Raw genomic sequence first — 25,196 nt, forward strand, 5'->3', positions numbered from 1 at the left:
CCTTATTATCATCAGGTTCATAAAGGGAGTCTAATTAGATGAAACCAAGGAACAGTTCTGTTACCTCTTGATCTTAAGAGAAGAATGGAAAGAGAAGGCAAGAGGAATAGAGAAGCGGAAGGAAGATTAGGGAAAATTAAGACATAATTAGGATGTACAAATAGACATCTATGCAAACAAGGAAGAGGGGTGGGGGGAACATCTCATACTTCAACATCACTTTCATCTGCCTGGGTTGAGAAAAGGAAGAAGATACACACACATACACTTGGGTACAGAAATATATATATTTTACTTTTGGAGGGGGGAAGGTAGGGCAATTGGGGTTAAGTGACTTGCCCAAGCTCACACAGCTAGTTTTTGTATTGTGTCTGAGGTCGGATTTGAACTCAGGTCTTCCTTACTCCAGGGCTGGTGCTCTATTCACCGTACCACCTAGCTGCCCCCAGAAATATATTTCATTCAATGTAGGAGGGAAAGGGGAGAAGTAGAGAGTGAAAATTGGAAGAAGGTTAGATTAAGCGAGGGATTAGTCCTAAACAAGACAAACTCTAAGCTTGTACAAAAATATTTAAAGTTCTTTTGAAGTGACAATGGGAATCAGAGGGGGCATTCATAAATTGGGGAATATGGTATATTTTGGAATACTGTTGAAGTATTGTAAGTATTTGTAAGAAGTGTTGAAGGGAATGGTTTCAGAGAAACCTAGAAAGACTCCTATGAACTGATGCCAAGCGAAGTGAGCAGAAACAGAACAATTTGTACCATGATACAAGCAGCTTGCCTCATGTGTTGCTAAATGAAGGTGGAGAAAGAAACTCTCATCAGCATAATAACCACAATTCCAGAGGACTAATGATGAAACATGCTACCCACATCCTGATAGAGATGTCAGAAAAAAAAAAAAAAGATTGAGTACAAAATGAGACAACTTTTTAAAAGACACGGTCAATGTGGGAATTTGTTTTTATTGACTATATATAACAGGATTTGTTCTTTAGTTCACAAATGTGTGTGTGTTTATGGGGGGGTTGGAATAGAAAGGTGAGAAGGCAGAATATTGATGATTGAAAAAAATATATATGTATAACATATATATATATATATATATATATATATATATATACTTTTTAAAAAATTGGGCTTGATCTTTAAAGGCCATACCTCATAGGTTCTTAAGGTTTACAAAGAGGGACCACACATCGACCCAGATGGGCAAATATTCCTCATTTTACAGATAAGGAAACTGAGGTTCAGTGACTGATCCAAGGTCACCCCACTCATAGCAGTGACATAAGGAAACCACCTTCTTGTTAGATTGCTCTGACAGCCAGGTACCAACAGGATGAACCGGACCAGGCAGAGGCAGGAGGACTAATTAGGAGACTTTTGAAATTGTGTGTGTGTGTGTGTGTGTGTGTGTGTGTGTCTGCGTGCCAGTCTGATTAGAGGTGGGGGGAGGGAGAGGGAGGAGTCAGGATTGATGCGTTGGACATGAACACAATTCCAGAGTTCACCCAGGTGCAACAGAGGCATCGGAGATATCTCCTTTGCTCCCAACCCCTTCCAAAGTCTTTTCCTTAGGGATCTTACATTCGTAGAATTAAGGCCCCAAAGCGAGCCGGCTCAGGGCGGCTTCCCACCCAGTAGGCTTTCTAAGCTTCCTCCCTCTTGAATTTCCTCTCCAACCTGACCCTTCCCTTTTTTTCCTTCCTCTCGGGTCCTTTCTCTCTTCCTCTTCCCCGCCCCTCACTTCTCGCCCCACCTCTCCCGCAGTTCAGCCCCTCCCTTGACACCTCCCCCTCCCCTTTAGGTCGCTGACTCGCCCAGCTGCCACGTTTCACTGATGACATCACCGAGGCCGCTCAGTTTTAGCCAATCCGCTAGGGGGAGTCAGAGCGGAGCCTTCTCCCGAGAGACAGTCGGGAGGGGAGAGGAAAGGGGGGGGGAAGTGGGGTAAAGTGGGGTGGTCAACAGCTCCCTCAATGCGCATGCGCCAAAGGAGCCGGGCTCGTCGGGAAAGCGAGTCCCAGCCGTTTTGCAAAACCATCTGGCTGCGGGGCCCCCAGGCGAGCGCCTGGACTATCTTGCCCGGCATGCAGTGCGGTGCGGCCGCCCTCTAGGCTGTGTAAAGGCCCTTCGGTCTGAGGCTTCCTTATTTCCTGGTTCGGCGGCGGCCATTTTGGGTGGAAGCGAGAGCCGAGCGGCAGGAGCGGCGGCGGCAGTGGCAGCTGATTGTGTTCACTGGGTGCGGAGGGGGGAAGACGTTTGCTCTCCCGGAACGGACTTTCTCATTCCTTTTCGTCGGTTCCGGGCGCGGAGAATCAAGGCAGTAGCGGCGGTAGTAGCAGCAGTACCAAGGGCGGAGGTGGCGGCGGCGGCGGCAGCTGCAGTGACATGTCCAGCATGAATCCCGAATAGTGAGTGAGGGGCCGGGAGCAGGACTGAGGCCGAGGCCGGGCCCGGGTGGTGAGGGGCGGGCACCGGGCAAGAAGATGAGGAGCGTGGGGCCCGGGCCAGGAGATGCGGAGCCGGGCCGGGCCGGGCCGAGCCGGAGGCGGCCGGCGCGCAGCCGAGGGAGGCCCGCCACTCCGAGCCGGGTCGGGCCGGGCCCGGCGGGCCCCATTGTCTGACGGCGGAGGGGGTGCGGCTGAGAGGGAGCCGCAGGACCCAGGTGGGGGGCGGGGTCCGGTGAAATGGAGGCTCCCCGAAGCAGCCCCGGGAAGGAGGGGGGGGTGTGAGAGGCTGCCTCAGAGGGCCCGACGAGGGGTTCCTTTACCTGAGAGCAGTGACTTCCGCGAAGCGGGCGGGTTGCTTCGGTGGGGCCAGGATGGGGTACTGTCAGAGCCGGCCCCTGGCCCTAGTCCTCCTGCGGGCGGAGCAGGGTCACAGGGAGAGGGGAACGGCTCCCCTCCTTCCTCGGGGCCCCTCCGGGCTGCAGGTGAACATGGACGCTCTTCTGGGACCGTGGGAAGAGGAGCGACTTTTAAAATGGACTTATTTCCCCGAGTCCTGTTACCTAGAGGAATTCTGCGAGAGCCTGGGGAGCCAAGCTTCTTGTCCTAAGAACCTGGTCGTTTGGGGCAGAATGACTTCCATCGCCCTCTGAAACACTTAGGTCAGAAGGAAAATCTCAGGCACAAGTATACCTACTTCCCCCCCCCCCCCCCCTTATCTCCCCTCTTAAAACCAGTAGTCAGGTAGCCGGTCACTCTGTGTGTGATGGAGAGCAGACCTCGAAGCCCGACCAGAAACTGACCTTTGTGTGCCTTAGCCTCGGTCAGGGCTTCTAGGCCACCCTCTGAGACTCTGAAGTTGCCGAGGAGGTGCTAACCTGTGTGGGTAGAGGGAGTTTCTTCACCTAAGAGTTGCAGATACTACTGAAATCACAGGTCTTGTTCCTATCCTTATCCTTAAAGTCATAGTAGAAAGAGAAACTGGTGGGATCTTTGGTAGATCTGCAAGTTTTGGATTACCTTACGTGAATGCATGCAGATAAGGAATGAGGTTTCATGACGTGTCATGAAAAGTTAATGCATTTCTTTTTCTTGCTTAATCGAGAAGCAGCGACAGCAGATGTGACACACTTGGCACCTTGCCTAGTAACTGGAATTCACTTTTCTTAGGAAAATTCTGGCTTCCTTCCCCTCACCTCCCAATTTCCTCCCCCAATACATGTAAAATTACTCAGATAGTAATGATGTGATTGAAAGGGATGCCTTTAAAATAAACCAGTATGTTAGAAGGAAATATTAAGTAATGTCAGTGTTTTCTTAAAATTTGAAGTTCATTTCTGCTCAATTCCCTGAGCCCCTACCCCCTTCCCCTCTGGTCCACCCATCAGTTTAGCTGACAGTCATGTGTGTGTCACATGGCTCTTGCAAAATGCATTCTAACTGCAGGTTTTGTAACACTGTGGTTTGGTACTGAAATGTTTCCTTTGGTTTGTGTTAAATTGCAGACAAGTCATCATATTTGATTAGAATTCTGCATATTTAAAGATGTAGCTGATGTTACTATGATTTATTTGCAGTCTTGCAGTTTCACCTTTCCTTACAAAGTTCTAGGAAAAAGGGCCCCAAGAAAACAAAGTTGCAGAGTTGACTAGTGCCCGTAACCACTCCTTAACAGTTTCTTGGCAACAGTCAAAAACACTGATTTGCTATTTAGAAGTTGGTGGTCCTGCTGCTCAGGAAGCTTCTTACACACTCAGTTTATTTAAAAATAGTTATAGAAAACTACTCTATCATCATAAACAGACATTAAATAGACTAGGGCAAGTCACTTAATTTTTAAAATTTATTTCCTCATTGTAAAAAAGGGGGTAATAATACCTTCCTAACCCATCTTGCAGGTTTGAGGGTCAAATGAGATAATGTATGGTGAAGTACTTTGAAAACTGTAAGATTATTGCTGTTTATTATGATTATTATTTGAAATAAAAGTTTCAATAGGTTGCTTAGGAAAGCACTTTATCATGGAGAGTTACCATGCCAAATTTGATTAGTGCTTATAAGATGCTTGAGTTATGAACAGAAATAAGGCATAGACTCAGCTATTAGGGATTTTACAATTTTAGTTGGAAACTAGATATAAACTTAGTATCTTACATTGTAATTTATTATAACTGCTATATGAGTGCTGCATAGGAAGGAAGTCTTGAGGGTCTTGAGAAGGCTTGTGTAGGAAGAGCCACTTGAACTGGCCCTTCTTGATGGAATGGTAGGACAGATAAACAGAAGGAAAAGGAGGGGACGTGCAAGGCAAGTGGAACATTGTTGGGCAAAGATGAAGAGGAGGAAAAATATTTTTAAAATGAGTTTTGGATTTTCTAAAGTGAGTTCAGATTTTGTGACTAAAGTTAATAAATGTGGTGTGAAATGTATTTACCTGTACATTGGCTTTTTAATGAAGTTAAAGCTTGAGCAGAAAAAGAATACCTTCTCTGTATGATAACTATTTTAATAATTGCATCCTAGCACAGAAAACTGACTGATGATCACACTTTTGCTGTCTAATGCTGGGTCCAGTTGAAGAGGGGAGTTTGGAAAGAGGAAGTTTTCGTAAATCTTTAGAACAGATGGTGAAAATTACTTATGACATGACATAGCATTTAGTGGAAAAGATCAGTAACTTGTCAGCAACCAGATTAGAAAAGTCAGACTTCGAAAAACACCTTTCTTGAAATTTTTTTTGTGAGGCAATCAGTGTAAAGTGACTTGCCCAGGGTCACACAAGCTAGTAAGTGTCAAGTGTCTGAGGCCAGATTTGAGATCAGATTCTCCTGACTCCAGGGCCAGTGCTCTATCTACTGTGCCACCTAGCTGCCCCAACCTTTCTTGAATTTTGAGATTGCTTTTTCTAATTTAAATTGACACCATTTTTGTGGATAAATAAATATCCTTCATAACAATGTCCTGGAAATTCATAGTCAAATATTTTTATATACTTAGAAATGTTTGCTCCAAGTTGATAAATAATTGTCATCCATATTACTAATATTAAAATGTAGGGAAAATTTGAAAGAATTTAAAATGTCACTTTTTTTTTTAAAAGCAAACTCCTGTTGAAAGTAAGATAGAAAGACCTGAGCACTGAGCTTAGTCAGGTCTGCTTTCTACTCCCAGGTATGCTACTGTGTAGCTTAGTTCAAGTCATGTTACCTTCCTGGATTTCTGATTGCCCTCATCTGTTAAAAAACAACAAAACCAATATGGGGGGGGGGGGAGGTAAAATTGGGCTTTGTATACTAGGCTGGTTTTAGATTGTAGTCTGTCCAGTCAAATGTTCATAACCTTGTCATTGGTAAAAGTGATATTCTGTGGAGTAGTATAGGAATCTCCCCCCTTAGTCAGGCTCAAAAATTAGAGATGTGCTTCATACTTCTTAATACCATAGTAACTCCAAAATGAGTTTTCTTGATAAATTCGTTTTAATCCAAAAACTAGTTATCCTTTCTGAACACTTTTTTCCCCGTTTTCATTGCTGCTGCTGAGTTTAATAAAAAATGATCCTTTGGTAGGAGACTAGGCCTATAATTAGAATGGAAAGTTATGTACAGTTTTTTGCTTTCATATTGGTTAATATAAAAAGGATGACCTATAGCTGCTTTGCCATTATTTTTTACTTTATAAGTTGTAGAACTTGAAATAATATTAGTAATGTTATTTTCAACCTAGCTTCAGACATGCTGTAGTTGGGTGACCTTGGGCAAGTCACTTACACCTCTGTTTACCTCAGTTTTCTCATCTTTAAAATGCGAACAATAATTACACCAACCTCCCAGGGTTGTTGTGAGGATCAAATGAGATAATATTGAATGAGATAATATTTGTAAAGTGCTTAGCATGGTTCCTGGTACACAGTAGGTGCTATATAAATGTTAGCTATTATAATTATTGTAAGGTAATTATAATAATTAATAAGGTTAAAGTATTTTTACTCCTCAATAATCTGACTTGAACTTGTTTGAGATAAGTGTGTGGCACTAAAATGGTGTGCTACAAACTGGGAATAGGTACTGAGTTAATTAAATTTCAAAATATAGGGAAATGAGCAATTCAAGAGTTTAAAACAGCAATTTTCTGGCTTTCTTGTCAGGTTGGGGACAAGCTATTCTGGTTAAGGAGTATTTAACAAAGTCAAACCTTAAAGCTTTACAAAGTAGCCCCGATAGAGTTGTTGAAAATCAAAGGATTAGGTATCAACTTTCTTATGATATGATTTTTTTGTTTGTTTTTTTTTGGAGGGGGGAGGGTAGGGCAGTTGGGGTTAAGTGACTTGCCCAAGGTCACACAGCTAGTTTTTTTTGTGTGCGTGTCAAGTGTCTGAGGCTGGATCTGAACCCAGGTCCTCCTGACTCCAGGACCAGTGCTCTACTCACTGTGCCACATAACTGCCCCTCTTAGGATATTTTAAACACTGTCTTAGGAATTTGCTATTGTTTTTTTACCATGAGAATTATAGTTGATTAAAGTATAGTGTTTTTCATAAAAGAGCTCATAAAACTTAAGTCATCAGCTTGAGTCTTTTTTAGCAATATTTGTTGACCTTTTAAAATGCCATGTCTCCAAATTGTTGTATTTTGAAGTCTTAAAACCAACTTTTGGACTTTGCTCTCTCAGCCATAGCAGACTTTGAAGGGCATTTGACCTTTTTAATAATCTCCAGACTTCATAGTAAATCTCTGCCATTTAATTTATGAGAATAAAAATGTTAACCAGTTCTTCCAAAAACCTGACTTAGTGAAGAACCTTAGCAGTTATAGTCATGTAGTATGTCTAGAGTTTTTACTTTAAACAAAGCTATAAACAAAAGAAGCAAAAACAGCTCAAAGTAGTTTGACATTGAATTTTAGTTTGTCCCCATGACTACTTTGACTGTAGGCTTACTGGATATGCTTCTGAGCCATGAATTTTCTTTAAATTATATGAGATTAGGGAAACTTAAACTCTCTTTACGTGTATGGTCTACCTTATTGTTAAGATTGAAATACTTGATATCAACTGATTGCCAGAAATTAAAGAAAAATTTGTATCTATTACAGAAAACATTTATGATTAACTCATTTTATTTTATTCATTCATTTATTTGTTAACTCATTTTAAAGACAGGTTAAATTGTAGAATGTTGGAGCTGTAAACGACCTTAGAGGTCTGTTTGGTTTCGTTGTACTTTTAAAATAATTCATCTAATGATCTAGTTATACAGAATGACATGCTGAAATCTTTCTGTTTCATTGAGTCTTTTAGTATGTTTTGTGAACAAGAGATCTTCAGAGTCCAAGTATTTAAATTTAATTAGTTAACTATTTAAAAATTTTGTCAGATTTCTCAAGTGGACACAGGACAACCCTGGGTAGTTAAAGCTTTTGAAAGCTACTTTTCTTTGAGACATTTTGTTCCTTCAATAACAGTCTTCATTCTGAAAGAAATGACCCTAAATCTGTATCTTAATTTGTCATTTTGTTTATATCATCTCAGAAATCTTTTAATTTATTACAGCTTTTTTCTAATATTTAACCTTACCTTGGGGTTCTTACATATTTTTTTCTGACTACACATCTATAAACAATTTTTTTAATTGCCTTTATTCTTTTACTATTGTATTTCTAACTTCTGAGGGCAAATATTAGGATTTTTTTTCCCTTGCCTTTGTTATAATCTACTTCTCTTGCCTTCTTCCAGTTTAATTGATAGCATGAAAATGTACTTCATTACTTAAAAGCTTTTTAAGTGTTAGGATGTAGAAATATTTTTTTGCTGAACTTCTAAATGCCAGTTGCCAAGCTGGAAGAAAAGCCATAATGTATGTGTCTGTGTCTGTGTGTGTCTGTGTGTACCTTGATCCCACCATTTTAGTAAGATGTAGGTGAGATGCCCAGATTTTTTTGCCCCTAACCTCCTCCTGGGGGTGGAGAGAGGTGTAGTCAGGCTTTTTCACTGCTTTCCAGTTGAAGGTGGGGCTGAGATTTTTGCTTTAATGTCTGAACTGGAGCCTAGTAGCATGCAGAAGGGGAAAATGACTTCAGTCTTTGATTTGTCAAATATTGTTTGAGAGAAGATGCTCCAAAGAAGCATGTGGGAGGATAGAGTAGATATTTTTGATTTTTGAAGGGTCCCCCAAGGAGCCAAGAAAAATACAAATTTAGGGTAGTTGAGACCGCTGTGTTTTAAGCATTTGAACAGGTAGGCTATGGAGAATGTTGCTGGAATTTCATGTTTTGGGGTTTTGTTTTGATTTGGAGCACACTCCTAACAAAAGCCAAGATCATGATTATAGCCTCCCTTGTGTACTACCTAGCTTTGCTTTGTTTCACAACCACTATCCTTGACCAACTGTCCTGCAGATAGATGCCTTATCAAAAGGGGATGGGGATGGTATAGATCTAGAGCTCTGTTGCAACTCAAGAGGTCATGTAGTCTAGCCCCCATAATTATTCAGATGAGGAGACTGCTTACCTAACCTGGACTTCTTTTGAGTAGTTTCATTTCACTGATTATATTCTACAGAACACTTTGTGGATTTGTACTTAACCATATTTCTTCTGATTTTATTACTACAGATTGATCACAGAACTAATATAAGGATAAATTCAAGTTAGTTTCTAAAAGACTTTTTCTTTAAACCTTGATTTTGTAATTTTTAGTCTTTCTAGACTTGGAATCAGGATGGTCTTGGTTCTATTCTTGCTTCAGACACTTATACTTGTGAGTCTGGGGAAATCACCCTCTGAGCCTCAGTTTCTACATCTGCAAAATAGGGGATAATAGTACTTGCCTTACTGGATCTTTATGAGGATCAAATGGAAGTGCTTTATGAATTGTAAAGCAAACTATAAATGTTAGTTGACACAACAGGATTCTAAAATTCTGGGCTAAAGGATGTATTATTATAGAAATTATTTCCCTCAAGTTTCATTGATTCAGAAATTCTTAGGGGAACTTTGCTAACTTAACGGAATAAAGAAAATGTGCTGTTAATTCCACAATCCTTATGCCAGTTTTTTGTATTTTACAGTACCACCTTTGTTCTAACATCTTGGTATATAATTAAAACTCGGTACTGATAATGAAAAAAATCTATATAAGGGAAAGCATTTGGAGTAGTGAAAAGTGGAGGACATGGGTTTGAATCCCATCTCTACTACTTATCCACGTGTCCTTGACAAGTCACAACCATCCAGCTCTTAATTTCCTCATCTGTAAAATGAGAAGATACATACAATCTGGGTTCTGGTTCCAGCTGTATCATTGGGGTGATAATAATAAGTAGCATTTATGTAGCACCTACTATGTGCCAGGCTGTGCCAAGCATTTCACAAATATTATCTCATTTTTAGGCCCATAGTAAGGAGATAGATGCTATTATTATCTTACAGTTCAGGAAACTGAAGCAAACAGATTAAGTCACTTGCCCAATATTACACAGCTTCTTAAGGTAATTGAAGCTGATTTTGAACTTAGATCTTCCTGACTCTAGGCCCAATTCTCTATCCACTGCACCTGTCTAAAGTAGCAGCTTTCGCCTTGCTTGTGTGACCTTGGGAAGTCATTAGACCACTGTACCTCAGTTTCCTTATTTGTAAAGTGAGAGGACTGGATTAGATGATATCTAAGGCTCTCTGTAGCCTTAATGCTTTGTATGTAATTTATGAGGACTTGTCAGTAATATGGAAAGTCAGGCATCAAATAGCGTACTTTTTCTAAAAATTTGACAGGGAATGAGAGGAAATTACAGGATAAGGAAGCAGGGTCAAAAGTATTGGGGGAATGCTCTCTTGGTTTTGCTTTTTAAAGCTAGGAGATATCTGGGCATTTTCTAGACTGAAGAAGAGGCAAAATGAAAGAATTGGCAAGATTGGAATAATATCCCAGAGAGTATGGGATCAATAACATTAAGACAAATTTCTGTTTTAACTACATTTACAGTTGCAGTGTGGAGAACATGGGTGTTTTTTGTCAGTGACCTGACTTCAGATCTTGCCTTTGGCACTTAATAGATGTGTTAGCCATGGACTAGTCTCTTAACTTCTCTAAACCTGATCTCTAAAATGGGTTCTTATCTCTCTGGAGGCATTTTAAATTTATTTTAAATATATGTTGAGATAGTATATGTAAAGTGCTGCCTTGAGGCTCTCAATATCTTAGATGTTATTTGCATTTAAATGGATAAAATATGGGGAAAAAAAGACATTTGAAGCTAGAGTTCCAATTTACAGCTTGTTAGTAAAGAAGGTGAGATCAAAATACCACAATCAGCAGCTAGCATCTAAAGAATTTTGATTTTTACTTCTTAAACATTCAAGTTAATACTTGCCTAAAAATTGTGAATGAAAATTTTCTACCAAAGTGTTTAGTTTACTTTAAAAATTATGAACTTACTAAGAATAATTTATTACCAAACTGTATATCATTTGAGACTTTTATATTATATTTGTATTTATACAGTATATATTTTAAATTTATATATGCATCACAACTGTAAATATATATATACATATATGTATATACACACAGAGAGACACAGTTTTGGGGGTTTTCCACTTAGTTTCTTAAAAACAATTCCATCTATTAAGATAGCATCGCTTCCTTAATTCTTCTCCTCTACTATTGGGCATTTGGATTAGTTCCAGGCTTTCTTTTATTATAAAAATGTTTTTATAAACATACAGATTTTTTTCCCCCTTTTTGGGTATTATCTTGGGATATAGTACAATTATCTTGGGACATAGTACAATTATTGGGTCAGTGTACATGAAGTTTTATAGTTTGTTGGAGTATATATTACCTGACTCCTTTCCAGAAAGAATGAACCACTTTACAATGTTATGAACAAGTGTACTTTTTTTTCCTCTACATACTTGCCATCATCTTTTTTGCTTTAATGAACTTTTTCTAAAGCTATCCAGGATCTTCCTTGCCTTTTGGCAGATCCTGTTTGTTATCAAACCATGAGCAGCAAAAGGGCCACTTCCTAAATATAGAGTACAAGTTATTCACCAAAGTTTTTATCATATGACCATATAAAGTATTATGATTTTTACATTAAGTCCTAGAAGACATTTCAGAAAGTAAGTTTAAGTTTTGTCTGTTTGTTTTAGCTACTTCCTTATTTTTGGATTGTTGGAATTTTTATGTGAATATTGATATAGTAAATAGTTGCCTTTTTGTAATTTAACAAATTTCTTGCCTTCTGAAGGAATGAAAAGTCCAAAAATCATTGTTTAGCTCCAACAACAAATTAATTGTTGATGACTAATATTCATATATGTGCCAATTTTGTCTTACGTAAAAGTCCTTCCAGGACAAAGTTCTTCCATGTTTTGATTTGAGGGGGAAACATTTTCTTCAAATATTTATTTAGTAGCTATTGTGTACCTTATATTGTTGTTATAAGTAAAGTGGAGAAAGGAGTAGAAGCATTTCAGAAGCTGGTTTGAGGCAATATTTAGGAGTATGTGAAGATTTATCTTTTATGTATCTCATGTTCATTTGTGTACTCTTCTCCAGTTTGTTTATAATCTATTTAATACAGTGCATTAGGTGTGAAATAAAGCTGTAGGAATCAGTGAATTCGGTAGGACTTATCCTTTCTTCAAAACTTCTTAAACTTCCTTATTTTTCACTTAACCAACCATGTCTGGAGCCTCAGTATATTGTTACCTTTTTACTCTCCTCTCCTTCACATTTCATATCCAGTTACCTACAGTTATCTGTTCCACATCAGGACTTTCTCCATCAAAGTTTCACTATATCACAGATTGGCATAAGAAATTAAATGGGGGCGGCCAGGTAGCACAGCAAGTAAGAGCACCGGCTCCAGTGTTGAGAAGACCTGGAGATCGAATCCCGGGCTCAGACACTTAGCAGCCACCCAGAAACACCTGGCCGCATAACCTTGAGCAAGTTACTTACCCCCAATTGCTTAGGGGCGGCCAGGTGGCTCAGCGAGTAAGAGCACTGGCTCCAGTGTGAGGATGATCTGGGGATCAAATCCGGGCTCAGATACTTAGCACCACACCCAGAAATAACTGGCGGTGTAACCTTGAGCAAGTTACTTTTAACCCCGATTGCTTAAAAAAGAAATTAAATGGGAAGTTTTTAGAGTTTTGTGGAAGCCACAGACAATACATGAAAGCCAACAGTCTACCCAGAAAAAGTTTAGAAACTCAGAAATGCATAAAATATATGTATAGTATTATATATCAACTTATTTTATCTTCTAATACCATAAATATACACAATTTCTTTTTGAAAGTTAAAATAAGTAAAAAGTTAAAGTTTGCAAAAAGAATGTGGCACACACAAAGGCTGGAAATGTAGAGATAACACATGGACCTACATATAGCCTGTGACCAAATATTTAACCCGAATTTTACAATAAGGTACTGTAAACATTCCATAAAAGAAAAAGAAAAAATTCAGACTTCTGTGGTATGAAGGGAGGGCTAAAGATTTTTATGTGGATTTTCCAGATCATAGGAGTGCTGCACCCAAACCCCAAGATGTAGAAAGGATAACTGTATATTCATTCCACATCTGTGCTGTCTGTTCTTTCTTGCCACTCTCACTGCCACCAGTCCATCACTCAGTCAGCATTTATTAAGTGCTTATTGTGTGCCAAGAACTGTGCTAAGGCACTGGGGATACAAAGACAAAAACGTGAAACAATTCATCCTCTCTAGGAGCTTATATTCTTTCCAGGGAGGCAATAATACATAAAAAGATAAGTCCTTGTTGCCAACTTTTCTGGACTATTGCAATAGAATCCTAACAGTTGTGCCTTTTTCTACTTTCTGCTGTCTCCAAGCTATCTGTATGTAGATCTGGCTGTTACATCTGCTTTGATTTTTAGTGGTTCACACTGTAGGGTTAGTGTCTATAAATCAGTTTTGTGTTATTCAGGTATTTAGAAGTGCTCTATTCTCTGTTGCAGTCTTACCTGCCTTATTTCATATTCCCTGCCTTGCATTCTGTGCCCCAGCTACCTGGATGTAATGTAATGCCAAGGAAAGGCAACTTCCCAGGTTCAAAATACCAGCATAGGTGCTCTCTATTTTATTCAGTGACAAACCAAGAACAGAGAAGATTAAAACATGACATCATTCAAAATACAGCATTTACTAAGTGTGATTAAATAATCTCCAAGTACTACCCCACCCCAGGACCTTCCAATCATTCAATCAATTACAAAGTCTCTGTTCTAAATACTTCTCCACCCCTAGGCTATACCTTAATTAAGTCCACCACAAAGCCCCTCTTCTCAAATGTAGATTAGTTTCCAAACATAAGGTCAAAAGTTCCCCACCCCTGGATCACAATTGAATCTACCCCAGAGTTACATCAAGTTTAAACACAGCACTTAATACCCAAATGGAGGTCTTTTCTTCATCTTGACACGAGGCAAGTTCTCAGCAATCTTAGTTCCTGGGGAGACAAGGCTTAGCAAGGCCACAAGATACATTGCCAGTCCCTTCATGAATTCATCCTCTGTCTGTAGAACAGTCCTAGAACCCCTGAACACATTAGCAAAGCCCTCTCCCAGGATTTCTGTAAACATACAACAAGAAAATCCTTCTTCAGGGCTTCTGTACCAACAGAAAGGCTCCCAGACCCCTGCAACAACAGCACTGTCCTTCACCAGTGGACAGTATTCACTCTGTCTGCAGGACAGTCTCCAGACCCCTGCAACAACAGTACTGTCCCTCACCAGTGGACAGTATTCACTCTCTGTCTGCAGGACAGTCTCAGGGCTTCTTAGCGAACAGCCAGGTTCCAGGACTTCTTCAACAAAAGGACAGTCTTTCACCGGTGGACAAATCTGGCAAAATAACATCAAAACAGACAGACAAAGTACCAGCAAAACAGCCATGTCTCCTCAGTCCTTGGCAGCTCAGGGAGCAGGTCTCAAAAGTCCAGGGCAATTCAAAGCGACCACCAGCAATTCTCTTAGTCTCTCTCTCTCCTCGAGGTGCTGCTTCCAAAAAGATCTTCCGCCTCTCTCTAGTGTCTCTACAAATCTACATCACCAGCTCCTCCCAGTTCAGGACTTTCTTTTCACATCAACAAGCCCATCCCACAGGTGGGATTAACAAACTCTGGGTTTTAACACAATCAATTTGAAAACCAAGCCAATACAGGGGAATCTTTAATTGCCATTACTATCACACTGGACTACATATTATACATCATCTGTCCCCATTTTGCAGATGAAGAAACTGATGTAGAGAGAGATTAACTTCTCTATGGATGTACAGCTAATAAGCATCAGAAACAAGATTTGAATCCAGATCTCGTGACAAATTCAGTAGTTTTTCAAAACTACATTCTCTTGATATGAACCTGGGTGTTTGGGAAGATGGTTAGATTTAGGGGGAAGCTATCAGTTCTCTTAAGGAACATATTGAATCTCAGATACTGATAGTACTTGAAGATTTAATTGTTTAACAGGCAGTTGGAGATGGACTAGAACTCTGGTAAGAAATTGGACCTAGATAACATACATTTGGAAACTCATGAAATCACTGAATGCAAAATTAGAGAGAGAGAATGCCTACAGTGGACTTAGTTGACTCCCATTCACAAGAGTGAGAAATGATGGTCTAGCAGGGGTACTGAGATGAAGCTGTTGAGATAAGAGAGGAGAGAGCAGTTTGTGGAAGCTAAGGGAAGAAAAAGCACTCAGAAGACAATGTGGTCAGTCCATATTCAAAAGCTCCAAGAGGTCAAAGGGAGGTGCCAGAAAAAAGACCCATCTGATTTAATATTTAAAAAGTCATGGAGCAGTTTCAGACAAATGGTAGTGTTAGACACCAACTTGCATGGGGTTGAGTGAGGAAAAAGAAGTGAATGCATATGATCCTAGGGTTTTTGTCAGTGAAAGTGAGGAGAGAGGTGTGATCAGTGTTAGGAATTATCTTGGTAAAATGAAGATTTTGAAGGGTAGATGAGGCATGTTTTTTTTTTCAAATGCTCCATTAACTTCTGATTTACATCATTTCTGACAGATTTTGAGTTACAAATTTTCTCCCCGTTTTTCCCCTACCCACCACCCCAAAATAGCAGTCCCACAGGCTATCCCCTCCTCCAGTCTGCTCTCTCCCATATTTTCTCCCATACCCCTTTTGACTTTTCCAGTGGATCTCTATGCCCCAGTGCCTGCATATCTTATTTCCCAATTACATGTAAAATAGTATTAATAATAGTATATATGTGTATATATATAATTTTAAACATTTGATTTTAAAACTTTGAATTCCAGATTCATTCACTTCCTCCCTTGTCACCCACCCTTACTGGGAAGATAAGCAGTTCAGTATATGTTGTACATGTGTGGCGAATGCATAACAATAACATAGTAGATATATTGTAAAAGACTATTTCCCTCCCTCCTATCCCACCTCCCACTTGTTCTATTCTCTACTCTGATCCCGTCCCTTTTCAAAAGTGGATGCTCCCAACTTCCCTCCCCCCCAACCTGCTCTTCCTTCCATCATCCCCCCTCTCATCCCCTTCCCCCTGGAGGATAAGACACCCTATTTAGTGTATTTCATTCCCTCCTCAAGCCAAATTCAATGGGAATAAGGTTGACCCATTCCCTTTTGCCTTCCTATTCTTCCCCTCCATTGTAACCATTTTCCCTTGCCTCTTCTGTATGAGATAGTTTACCCCAATCTGCCTCTCCCCATCTCCTCTCATTATATTCCTCTCTCACCTCTTAATTTCACCTTTTAAGTATCATCCCTTCCTGTTTAAATTGGTCCTGTGCCCTCCATGTATACCTGTAAATATATGTACACACATTCACATATGTATTCATATGCCCATATACCCTCATATATAGACATATATAGATTTCTATTCCCTTCAACTACTGAGAAAAGTTTAATAAGTTACAATTATTGTTTTTCCATGTAGGAATGTTAATAGTTCAACTTTGATAAGTTCCTTATGATTTCTTTTCCCTGTTTACCTTGTCATGCTTCTCGTATCTGAATGTCAGATTTTCTATTCAACTCTGGTTTTTTCAGCAAGAATTCTTGAAAGTCCTCTATTCCACTGAATGACCATATTTTCCCCTGAAACATGATACTCAGTTTTGCTGGGTAGGTGACTCTTGGTTTTAATGCCAGCTCCTTTGACCTCCAGAATATCACATTCCAAGCCCTTCGATCCCTCAGTGTAGAAGCTGCCAGCCAGATCCTGGGTTATCCTGATTGTGTTTACACATTATTCAAATTGTTTCTTCCTGGCTGCTTGTAATATTCTCTCCTTAATCTGGGAATTCCGGAACCTGGCTATAATATTCCTAGGAGTTTTCTTTTTGGGATCTTTTTCAGGAGGTGATCGGTGGATTCTTTCAACCTCTATTTTGCCCTCTGGTTCTAAAACATCAGGGCAGTTTTCTTTGAGAACTTTCTGGAGGATGATTTCTAGGTTCTTACTTTGATCATGGCTTTCAGGTAGTCCAATAATTTTTAGATTATCTCTCCTGGATCTATTTTCCAGGTCAGTGGTTTTTCCCATGAGATATTTCACATTGCCTTCTATTCTTTCATTTGTTTGGATCTGGTAATAGCATCTTGATTTCTCATAAAGTCATTAGCTTCCATTTGCTCCAGTCTAATTATGAAGCAATGATTCTCCTCAGTGAGCTTTTGAGATTCTTTTTCCATGTGATAAATTCGGCTTTTTAAGGCATTCTTCTTCTCATTGCCTTTTTGAGCCTCTTTTGCCATTTAAGTTAGTCTATTTTTTAAGGTGTTATTTTCCTCAGTCAGGCTGTTGATTCTCATTTCATAATTTTCTTGCATTGTTCTCATTTTTCTTCCCAATTTTTCCTCCATTTCTCTTATCTGCTTCTTAAGGTCCTCTATAGCCTGTAACCAGCTTGTATTTTCCTTTGAATCTTTTGGTGCAGGAGTTCTGACTTCACTGTCTTCCTCCTGCTGTTCCATGCTTTGCTTCTTTTTGTCCCCAAAATAGGAGTGTAATGTTGGAATCTTCTGTCTGCTTTGTTTCCTTTGCCTGGTCATGTCGTCCCTTAGTCACTTGACCCCTGGGCTTTTTGCCATAATAGGACTGTGCCACCAGACAGGGGAGCTTTTGTCCCAAACACTGGGGTTTTCTCAGCTGCCAGAGGTATTAGATGGGTGCCCTCCCTGAGGTCTCCCCATGCTCTGCCAAGCTGGACACACACACCAGGACCTCCACCCTAGAGTGCAATCCAGATCCAAGCAGGTTAAAGCAAGAGCAATTACCCCTTAGACTGCTGCTTGGTCCCCCTACACTCTGCAGGCCAGGAGCTGAAGTTGCCATGTGGCGCTGGCTGGCTGTGCCGGGGACTCAGTGGCTTCTCGCCCCAGGGGCAAAAGCCACACACTCCCACTTACTGGGTCCCAAAGTCCAGACTGCACTGACCTCTCACTTTGTCCTTCTCATCTATGTGTTGGCAAATCTGGAAACGGCCACAGCTGCTACTGATCTGGAGTCACTCTGGCAGGAGGCTGGTCAGGCCCACCCTGGGGCTAAAGCGTTGGTGTGGGGCTGGGCTCATCTCCCAGAGCGCTGTGCTGGCTGATTCCTACCGGCCTGCCAGGCTGTCCTTAGTGGGAAGTTAGCTTCTCTGTGTCATTTTGTGGGTTCTGCAGCTCCAAAGTTTGTTCAGAGTCCCCTTTTTACATGGATTGGGGAAAGTGGAAGCCGCAGTATCCGGGAGGTCCTGCTTCTACTCTGCCATCTTGACTCCGCCCCCAATGAGGCATGTTTTTAGGCAGCAGAGAAAATCAAAGCTAGTAGATAGAGGAGATTGTGAGAGAAGGAACGGTGAAAAGGACAAGCCTTTTGGAAAAGGTAAGATCAAAAGTTAAAGTATGGAATGGCTAACTACAATAGGGTGAACGTCCACCTCTTCAGGCTGGATCAGAGGAAAAGAAGAAATATTAAAAATGCTAGAGTTTGAGGTGTGTAGTAATGGAGGTGACAGCCTACAAGGTATAACCTAAATTTTTCTTAGTAAAGCAGAAAGCATTGTGTCAGATACAGTTGATGGGGTTTTGCTTCACTGCTTCCTCCCCCACCCCCCCTTTTAAAATGTTTTTTTTTAAAGGAATGACTCTTGGGTAAAGGGGAGAGAAATGCATGTGATGTTAAAACAAAAAACATCCTCCCAAATAGAAATAACCTGCCAACATAGGATTAGGTATAACTCAAAAAGGGAAGTGTCATGAAAACCTAGAGAGGAGAGAATATCCAGGAAGAGAGAGTGGCCAGATTAAAATGTAATTGGGAAATATTTAACAAAATAAAATACAATAAAGATATTACATTTTAAAACTATTGGTATGTGGCCTACAGGGATTCTTATGTATGGATTAATGGTCCCCATTTTTTTATGAGTTTGAGTCATTGCAGCAGATAGTTCACAAAGGAAGAAGACTTCACAAAGATGAAATTTGGCAAGTAAGAGGTCATTGGTAACTTTGCAGACAGTTTCAGTTGACTGAAGTCAGAACCAAATTGCAAAAGGTTGAGAAGTGAGAGGAAAAAAAATGGAGCCTGCAAGGGCAAACAAGTCAGATCAGCAAATCAGCACATGTTTATTAAGTGCTTACTATGTGCCAGGCACTCTGGTAATCACTGGGAGTATAAAAGCAAAAACAGTACTTGTCCTCCAGGAGCTGACAATATAAAGATAATTTGGACATAATTATGGTCAGAGTGAAGTTGAGAAAGGCTTTTTTCAGAAGGTAGGATTTTTAACTGAGACATGAAGGAAGCCAGGGAAACCAGGGGGCAATTAAGGAGGGATAGAATTCCAGGAACCAGGAATTCAGAACATGGCTAGTGAGAATATCTGGAGTTGGGAGATGGAGTGCCATATGAGAAGAACAGCAAGTAGGCTAGAGTTACTGGATTGTAGAGTTATATAGATGGGAATAACATATAAGAAAAACTTGGAATGAGCCTGGTTATGAAGGGCTTTAAGAAGCCATACAAAAGATGGGGAGCGGGACTGTGCTGGCATCTTGGAAGCTGTAAAGAAGCACTGGAGTTTATTGAAGGGGGTGGAGTGGAATGGTCTGTACTTTAGGAAGATCAGTTTGACAACAGGATGGACTGGAGGAAAGAGACTTGGCAGGGAGACCATCTAGAAGGCTTTTGAAATGAGGTGATACTGACTTGTGTGGTAGTGGTAGCACTGTCAGAGGAGATTTGGCAGGAGCTTATATATGGGGGATAAGAGAGTGATGAGGAGTCACGTAGGTTTTGTGAGCATGAGTGACTGGGAGGATGGTGGTAGTCTGAACAATATTAGGGAAATTAGGAAGTTATATTGGGGGGGGCAGATAATGAGTTTAATTTTAGAAGTGTTTAAGATGTCTGTGAGACATCTAGTTCAAGATGTCAAATAGGCCATTGTAGATGTGCAACTAGAAGGCAGCAGAGAAGTTGGGACTGGATAAGTAGATATGAGAAAGAATTGATAATTGAATTTTTGGGAACTGTTACGATGACTAAGCAAAATAGTATAAAAGGAAAAGAACCTGGAACCCAGGGCAGAACCTTTATGGGGGATACCAGTAGTTACTGGGCTTGACTTGAATGAAGGCTGGAAGAGTGAAAAGAGACTGAGGAATGGCCAAGTAAAAGGAGAACCAAGGAGTTCTAGTTTAGATGAAAATCTGAAGAAAAGAGCCTGTCAAAAAAACGCGATTGAAAGCATCAGAAGCTGCAGAGAGGTTAAGAAGGGTGAGAATTGAAATTTGGAGATTAAATAACTGTTTCATTGGTAACTTTGAAGGAGAGTAATTTCAGACTTTTTTATTGGACTTTTGCTGAGGAAGATGGAGGGGCCCATGGGAATAGGGCAATAGTTTGAAGGAATGAGAGGGTCTAATTTAGTGTTTTGTTTCTTAGGTTGAGGAAGACTTGGCATGTTTGAAGGCAGCAGGAAGGAACCTATTGGTAGAGAGGCCTAATTAAGGTTGCAGTTAGCTAGAGAAGATTGGAGGGTAATGGGATTAAGGACAGGTAGAGGAGATTTACCTTGATAAGAAGGGCCACCTTATTGAGAGAAACTGGGGAAAAGAGAGAATGGGGGATGATATCAAAAGATATTTGAGGTGAAGGGAAGAAGAGATAGAACTCACATTCTATAACCTACATCAGTATTGAGGCTAACAAACAAGGTTAGGGTGTAGTTGGAGTACGGAAAAGTTTAGGTTGGTTGTAAGTTCTTATAAATTGGTTGAGGAAAATTACAATGGGATTTCATAATGTTACAGATAGGTTTGGTTATAATATAAAGTTACTTTGTGGGGAGGAATGTTTATTTGTGTAGGGGTCCTATTTCGAACTGTTAGATCATAAGCTCCTTAGGGACATGGCTATCACTCAATTTGAGACATTATCTAGTATAGTATCTTCTACATTGTAGTTGCTTAAACTCTGTGTTAGAAGACCTCTTAGGAGGAGATAGCTATTCCAGAGATTAACCTGCAATAGACGCAGGCCCACCACATAAGGGATTATGGGTTTACTTTTTTCTCCCCTATAATGCTTCCCTTTTTAAATAACATTTTATTTTTCCCCCATTACATGTCAAAATTTTTAGCATACATTTTTACAAGATTTTTGAGTTCCAAATTTTTCTCCCTCCCCTCTTTTTCTTCCTCTTAATAAAATAATTTATTTTTAGTTTTCAACATTAACTTCCATAAGATTTTGAATTTTGAATTTTCCCTTCCCCCTCCCCAAGACAGCATGCAATCTGATATAGGCTGTATATATACATTCACATTAAATATATATATATTTTTTCATATTAAATATATTTTCACATTAGTCATGTTATAAAGAAGAACTAGAAACAATGGGAGAAACCACAAGAAAAAACAACAACAAAAAAAATAATGTGCTTTGATCTGCATTCAGACTCCATAGTTCTTGTTTTGGATGTTTACATTTTCCATCATGTGTCTTTTGGATATGTCTTAGATCCTTGCTTTGCTGAGAAGAGCTTAGTCTATCAAAGTTAACCCTCACACAATGTTGCTATTACTGTGTACAGTGCTCTCCTGGTTCAGCTCACTTCACTCAGCATCCGTTCATGTAAGTCTTTCCAGGTTTTTCTGAAGTCTGCCTGCTCATCATTTCTTATGGAACAATAGTATTCCACGTGGGTTCACAGAAATAACCTCTGGGGATTACATAGGATCATATTATGTTAACATTACACTTGGAGCAGGAAAGACTTGGAACATCAGGCAAAAAAACAGTGCCATTCTGACTGTTCTTAGGAACATTGTGTTCTCAGAAATCCTCGGTTGATGCTTAAATTTCATGCTCTTTCCTTTCATGCTAAGAGAAACCTGGCTTCCTTTTCCATATACATCTTGATCCCGTGGGCCAGAAAGAGGAGTTGTCACCTTCCTTGCTTCCAGCTCTTCCCACTGTTGCTTCCCAAACCCTCTGGAACTTCTCTTCATTGGAGGTTCCCTCCTTCAGTCTATACAGTCAGCCCTGATTCTTGTTGGTATAATCTGACCTCTGGGTCATTGCCTTCTTTTTTTAAGAAGTATGTAACTCAAGTTTCTTGTCTGCAACTCAGCCCCACTCCTTATGCTTGTGACTTTTGTTATATATGTTGGTATTTTTCTACAAATGCTACCCACAGAGAGATACTGAATCTGGTCCTTCTTTTCTAACCCTTAAGAATCATGACCCTACAATTAACTAATTCACCTCCACAGTATTCTTCACCCCACCTCCTCATTGTCTTACTACTATACTTGACCTGTACTCCCCCCACAGGACCATTTTTTGGCTTAAGGAAGTCAAGTGCTTTTCTTCAACCAGGCTTTATGTAATACAAATTCAATTACTCATTCTCTGCTGTACAGCAAAACTTTTGACCTCTTCCTCCATTTTCTCCTTTCTACTTAAGTTTGGCTGTTTCTTCTAAAATTCACAATCTGTCCCCTTATGTGCCTCCTTTCTTCTCAGCAGATACCCTTGTCATATACTTTATTGAGGAAAATGAAAGCCACCTGTTGTGATCTTCCTTGTGTCTCCATTGTATATCCTAGCCTTTCTCTATCTTTAAACATTTTTTATAAGTTAATAATCAGCTAACATACCAAGTAAGGAACAGAGTTCTATATAAATCCTTTATTTAATAGAATAGACCTAAGCAAATTAATGGAAAACAAACAAATGTGTTTCCTCTTTCTAAAAGTCTGGTAGGGCTTCTATAATTTCGGACTTTAAATATATTATAATTTCATGTGCGTACAGTTCTGATTCAGCTAATCTTGCCTAGTATTTCATATAGGTATTCTCATTTTTCTTTGCATTACACATTCCTTATGTGAATGTATTATAATTTAATCAGCCATTCTCAGAAGCTGATTAATAATGGTTGTGGGAATGTTTTTTGCTATGCATAAATATATCAAGTGAATGTTTTTATATAGCCAGGTTCCATTTTTCCTTGTTATAGTTTTAAACAAAATCTTTTTTTCTTTTTATATATATACACACACACACAATTTTAGGCTATTCTCAAATGTTTGTGTCAATAAAGAGTTTCACTAACAATGAATCATAATCCTTTCTCTTTCCCTATTGAATCTTTTGTGTCAATAAAGAGTTTCACTAACAATGAATCATAATCCTTTCTCTTTCCCTATTGAATCTCTATAAACATTAAATTCAATTATTTTTTCTCACTTTTGTTATTTTAGTTTATGTTGGTATCTTGAGCTTCTTTTGGTTTATGCTTCTCTTATTAGAGAATTTAAGTACTTTTTCATATAATGTAATCATTTTTATTTTCATATTAAAAAATTGGTTCAAATCCTTTGTTGCTCTATTGTGGAATGTGTATTATTTAATACATTATATGTATGTATATTCTTTATAAATCCTGGGTATTGAACTCTTACCTGATATATTCACTGCTAATAAATATTTTCCTTTGATTTTAGAGATATTACTTTTTGATGCATAGAATCCTTTTAGTTTGTAATAAAATCTTTGATTTTTCTCTTTTTTTTTTGGTATCCCTATCGCTTAGTGCAGTGCCTAACACAAAGTAGGTGATTAATAAATGTTTGTTGATTGACAGACATAAAACAATTCTCTTCATAGTTGGGAAAATACATTCTTTGTTCTTCTAATTTTGCTTTCTGATTGTTAAGATTGCTTTTAGTCATTTTCGAAGAAGAGAATATATACATTTTTTTTGTTATTTCTGTTATTAATATAAATTTAGCAATCATTTTTTATAAGTTCTTTTCCTTTTATATTACATGTTTAGGGATCTTTCACTTGTACTTCCCTTTTATTAAAAGATGGTATTTAGGGGTGGCCAGGTGGCTCAGCGAGTAAGAGCACCGGCCCCAGTGTCGGGATGACCTGGGGATCAAATCCTGGCTCAGGTACTTAGCACCACACCCAGAAATAACTGGCAGTGTTACCTTGAGCAAGTTACTTAACCCCGATTGCTTAAAAAAATTATCTTTGGGATTTCCTTCCTTCCGTTCTTTCTGTGGATTGTGATACATCTTCCAGGTCTGCCATTCAATTATGCACATTTTCCAGTTTCAGTAGTTAGTTTTCTGTACCTATACTTTTTTCCAGTTGATTCAGTGTTAGTTGTAATTTCTTTTTTTACTGTAGTAGGTCTGATTCTTTCTGGTTTTTTTTTTATTATGGTCTTCATACTGGCAACCTTCAGTATCTCTTTTTAACTATAATTCCAGCTTGATTTCTTACCAGTATTAATGCTTACTTTTTATGTCTTTGAAACTTAATCATCTAAGGATATCTTTTATGGTATTTTGCATGACTTCACATCTGTATTACTTTTGGTATTTTAGCTGATTCAGTTATAATTGTTTTAAAAATTGTATCATTACCCCTTACTCTTTTGCACATTTAACTTAAAAAAAAATTTCTTGTGGCATTTTTAGTTGTGTGTCTTTTCTGTGAAACCTCTCATGATGTTACCTTTACTTCTTTCATCCTCTACTTTTTTCTGAGGGAGGTAGTCCTTCTTGCCATAGCAAACTTCTTCTAATGTATTCCTTTGATACTCATCATTTATCCCATCCCTCTTTACCTCAGTCTTTTTTTTAATCTACTCATTTTTTTTTATTAATTTGTTTACTTTTAGTTTACAAGATTCAAATCCACAATTCCTCGATTTTCACATTTTGTCCCCCCCCTCCCTCCCCCCATGGCGGCATACAGTCAAGTATAGGATCTTTAAATACTCTCATATTATACATTAGTCAGATTATAAAGACAGATTGTATCAGATGGAATGAAAAATGGTAAAGAGGACATAAAACCAAACAAGAAAAGGAAAAAGATCAGGTAGTTTGCTTCAATATGGATGTAAACTAAGTTCTTTCTAGTTCTTTCTCTGGATGTACACATTTCTCTCCATCATGAGTCTTTTGGGATTGACTTTTGGGATATAATTGGGATTATATCACTGCATTGCTGAGAAGAGTCCAGTCTATCAAAGTTGGTCATCACACATACATTGTGTCTGTAATTATGTACAAATTTCTCCTGGTTCTACTCTTCTCACTCAGCATCAGTTCGTATAAGCCTCTCCAGGTAAATATGAAGTCCATCTGCTCATTTCTTATAGCACAATAGTAATCTACTCATTCTTAACCC

General features: G+C 39.1%; 1 protein-coding gene across 1 annotated transcript in view; it reads left to right on the plus strand.

Moving 5' to 3' along the window:
- Window positions 1-2,142: 2,142 nt before the first annotated feature.
- The window catches only part of RAB1A (RAB1A, member RAS oncogene family), a 56,613-nt gene continuing 33,559 nt past the window's right edge, over window positions 2,143-25,196 (plus strand). The window contains exon 1 of the mRNA XM_069068959.1: window positions 2,143-2,420. Within this exon, the coding sequence (XP_068925060.1) occupies window positions 2,398-2,420 (23 nt within the window). The 5' untranslated portion in view covers window positions 2,143-2,397. The remainder of the gene's footprint in view (window positions 2,421-25,196) is intronic.

The sequence above is a fragment of the Petaurus breviceps genome, unplaced genomic scaffold (genome assembly GCF_028583685.1).
Source record: "Petaurus breviceps papuanus isolate PSGF00001 unplaced genomic scaffold, PetGlider_PUasm1.0 90775, whole genome shotgun sequence".
Taxonomy (NCBI): Eukaryota; Metazoa; Chordata; class Mammalia; order Diprotodontia; family Petauridae; genus Petaurus; species Petaurus breviceps.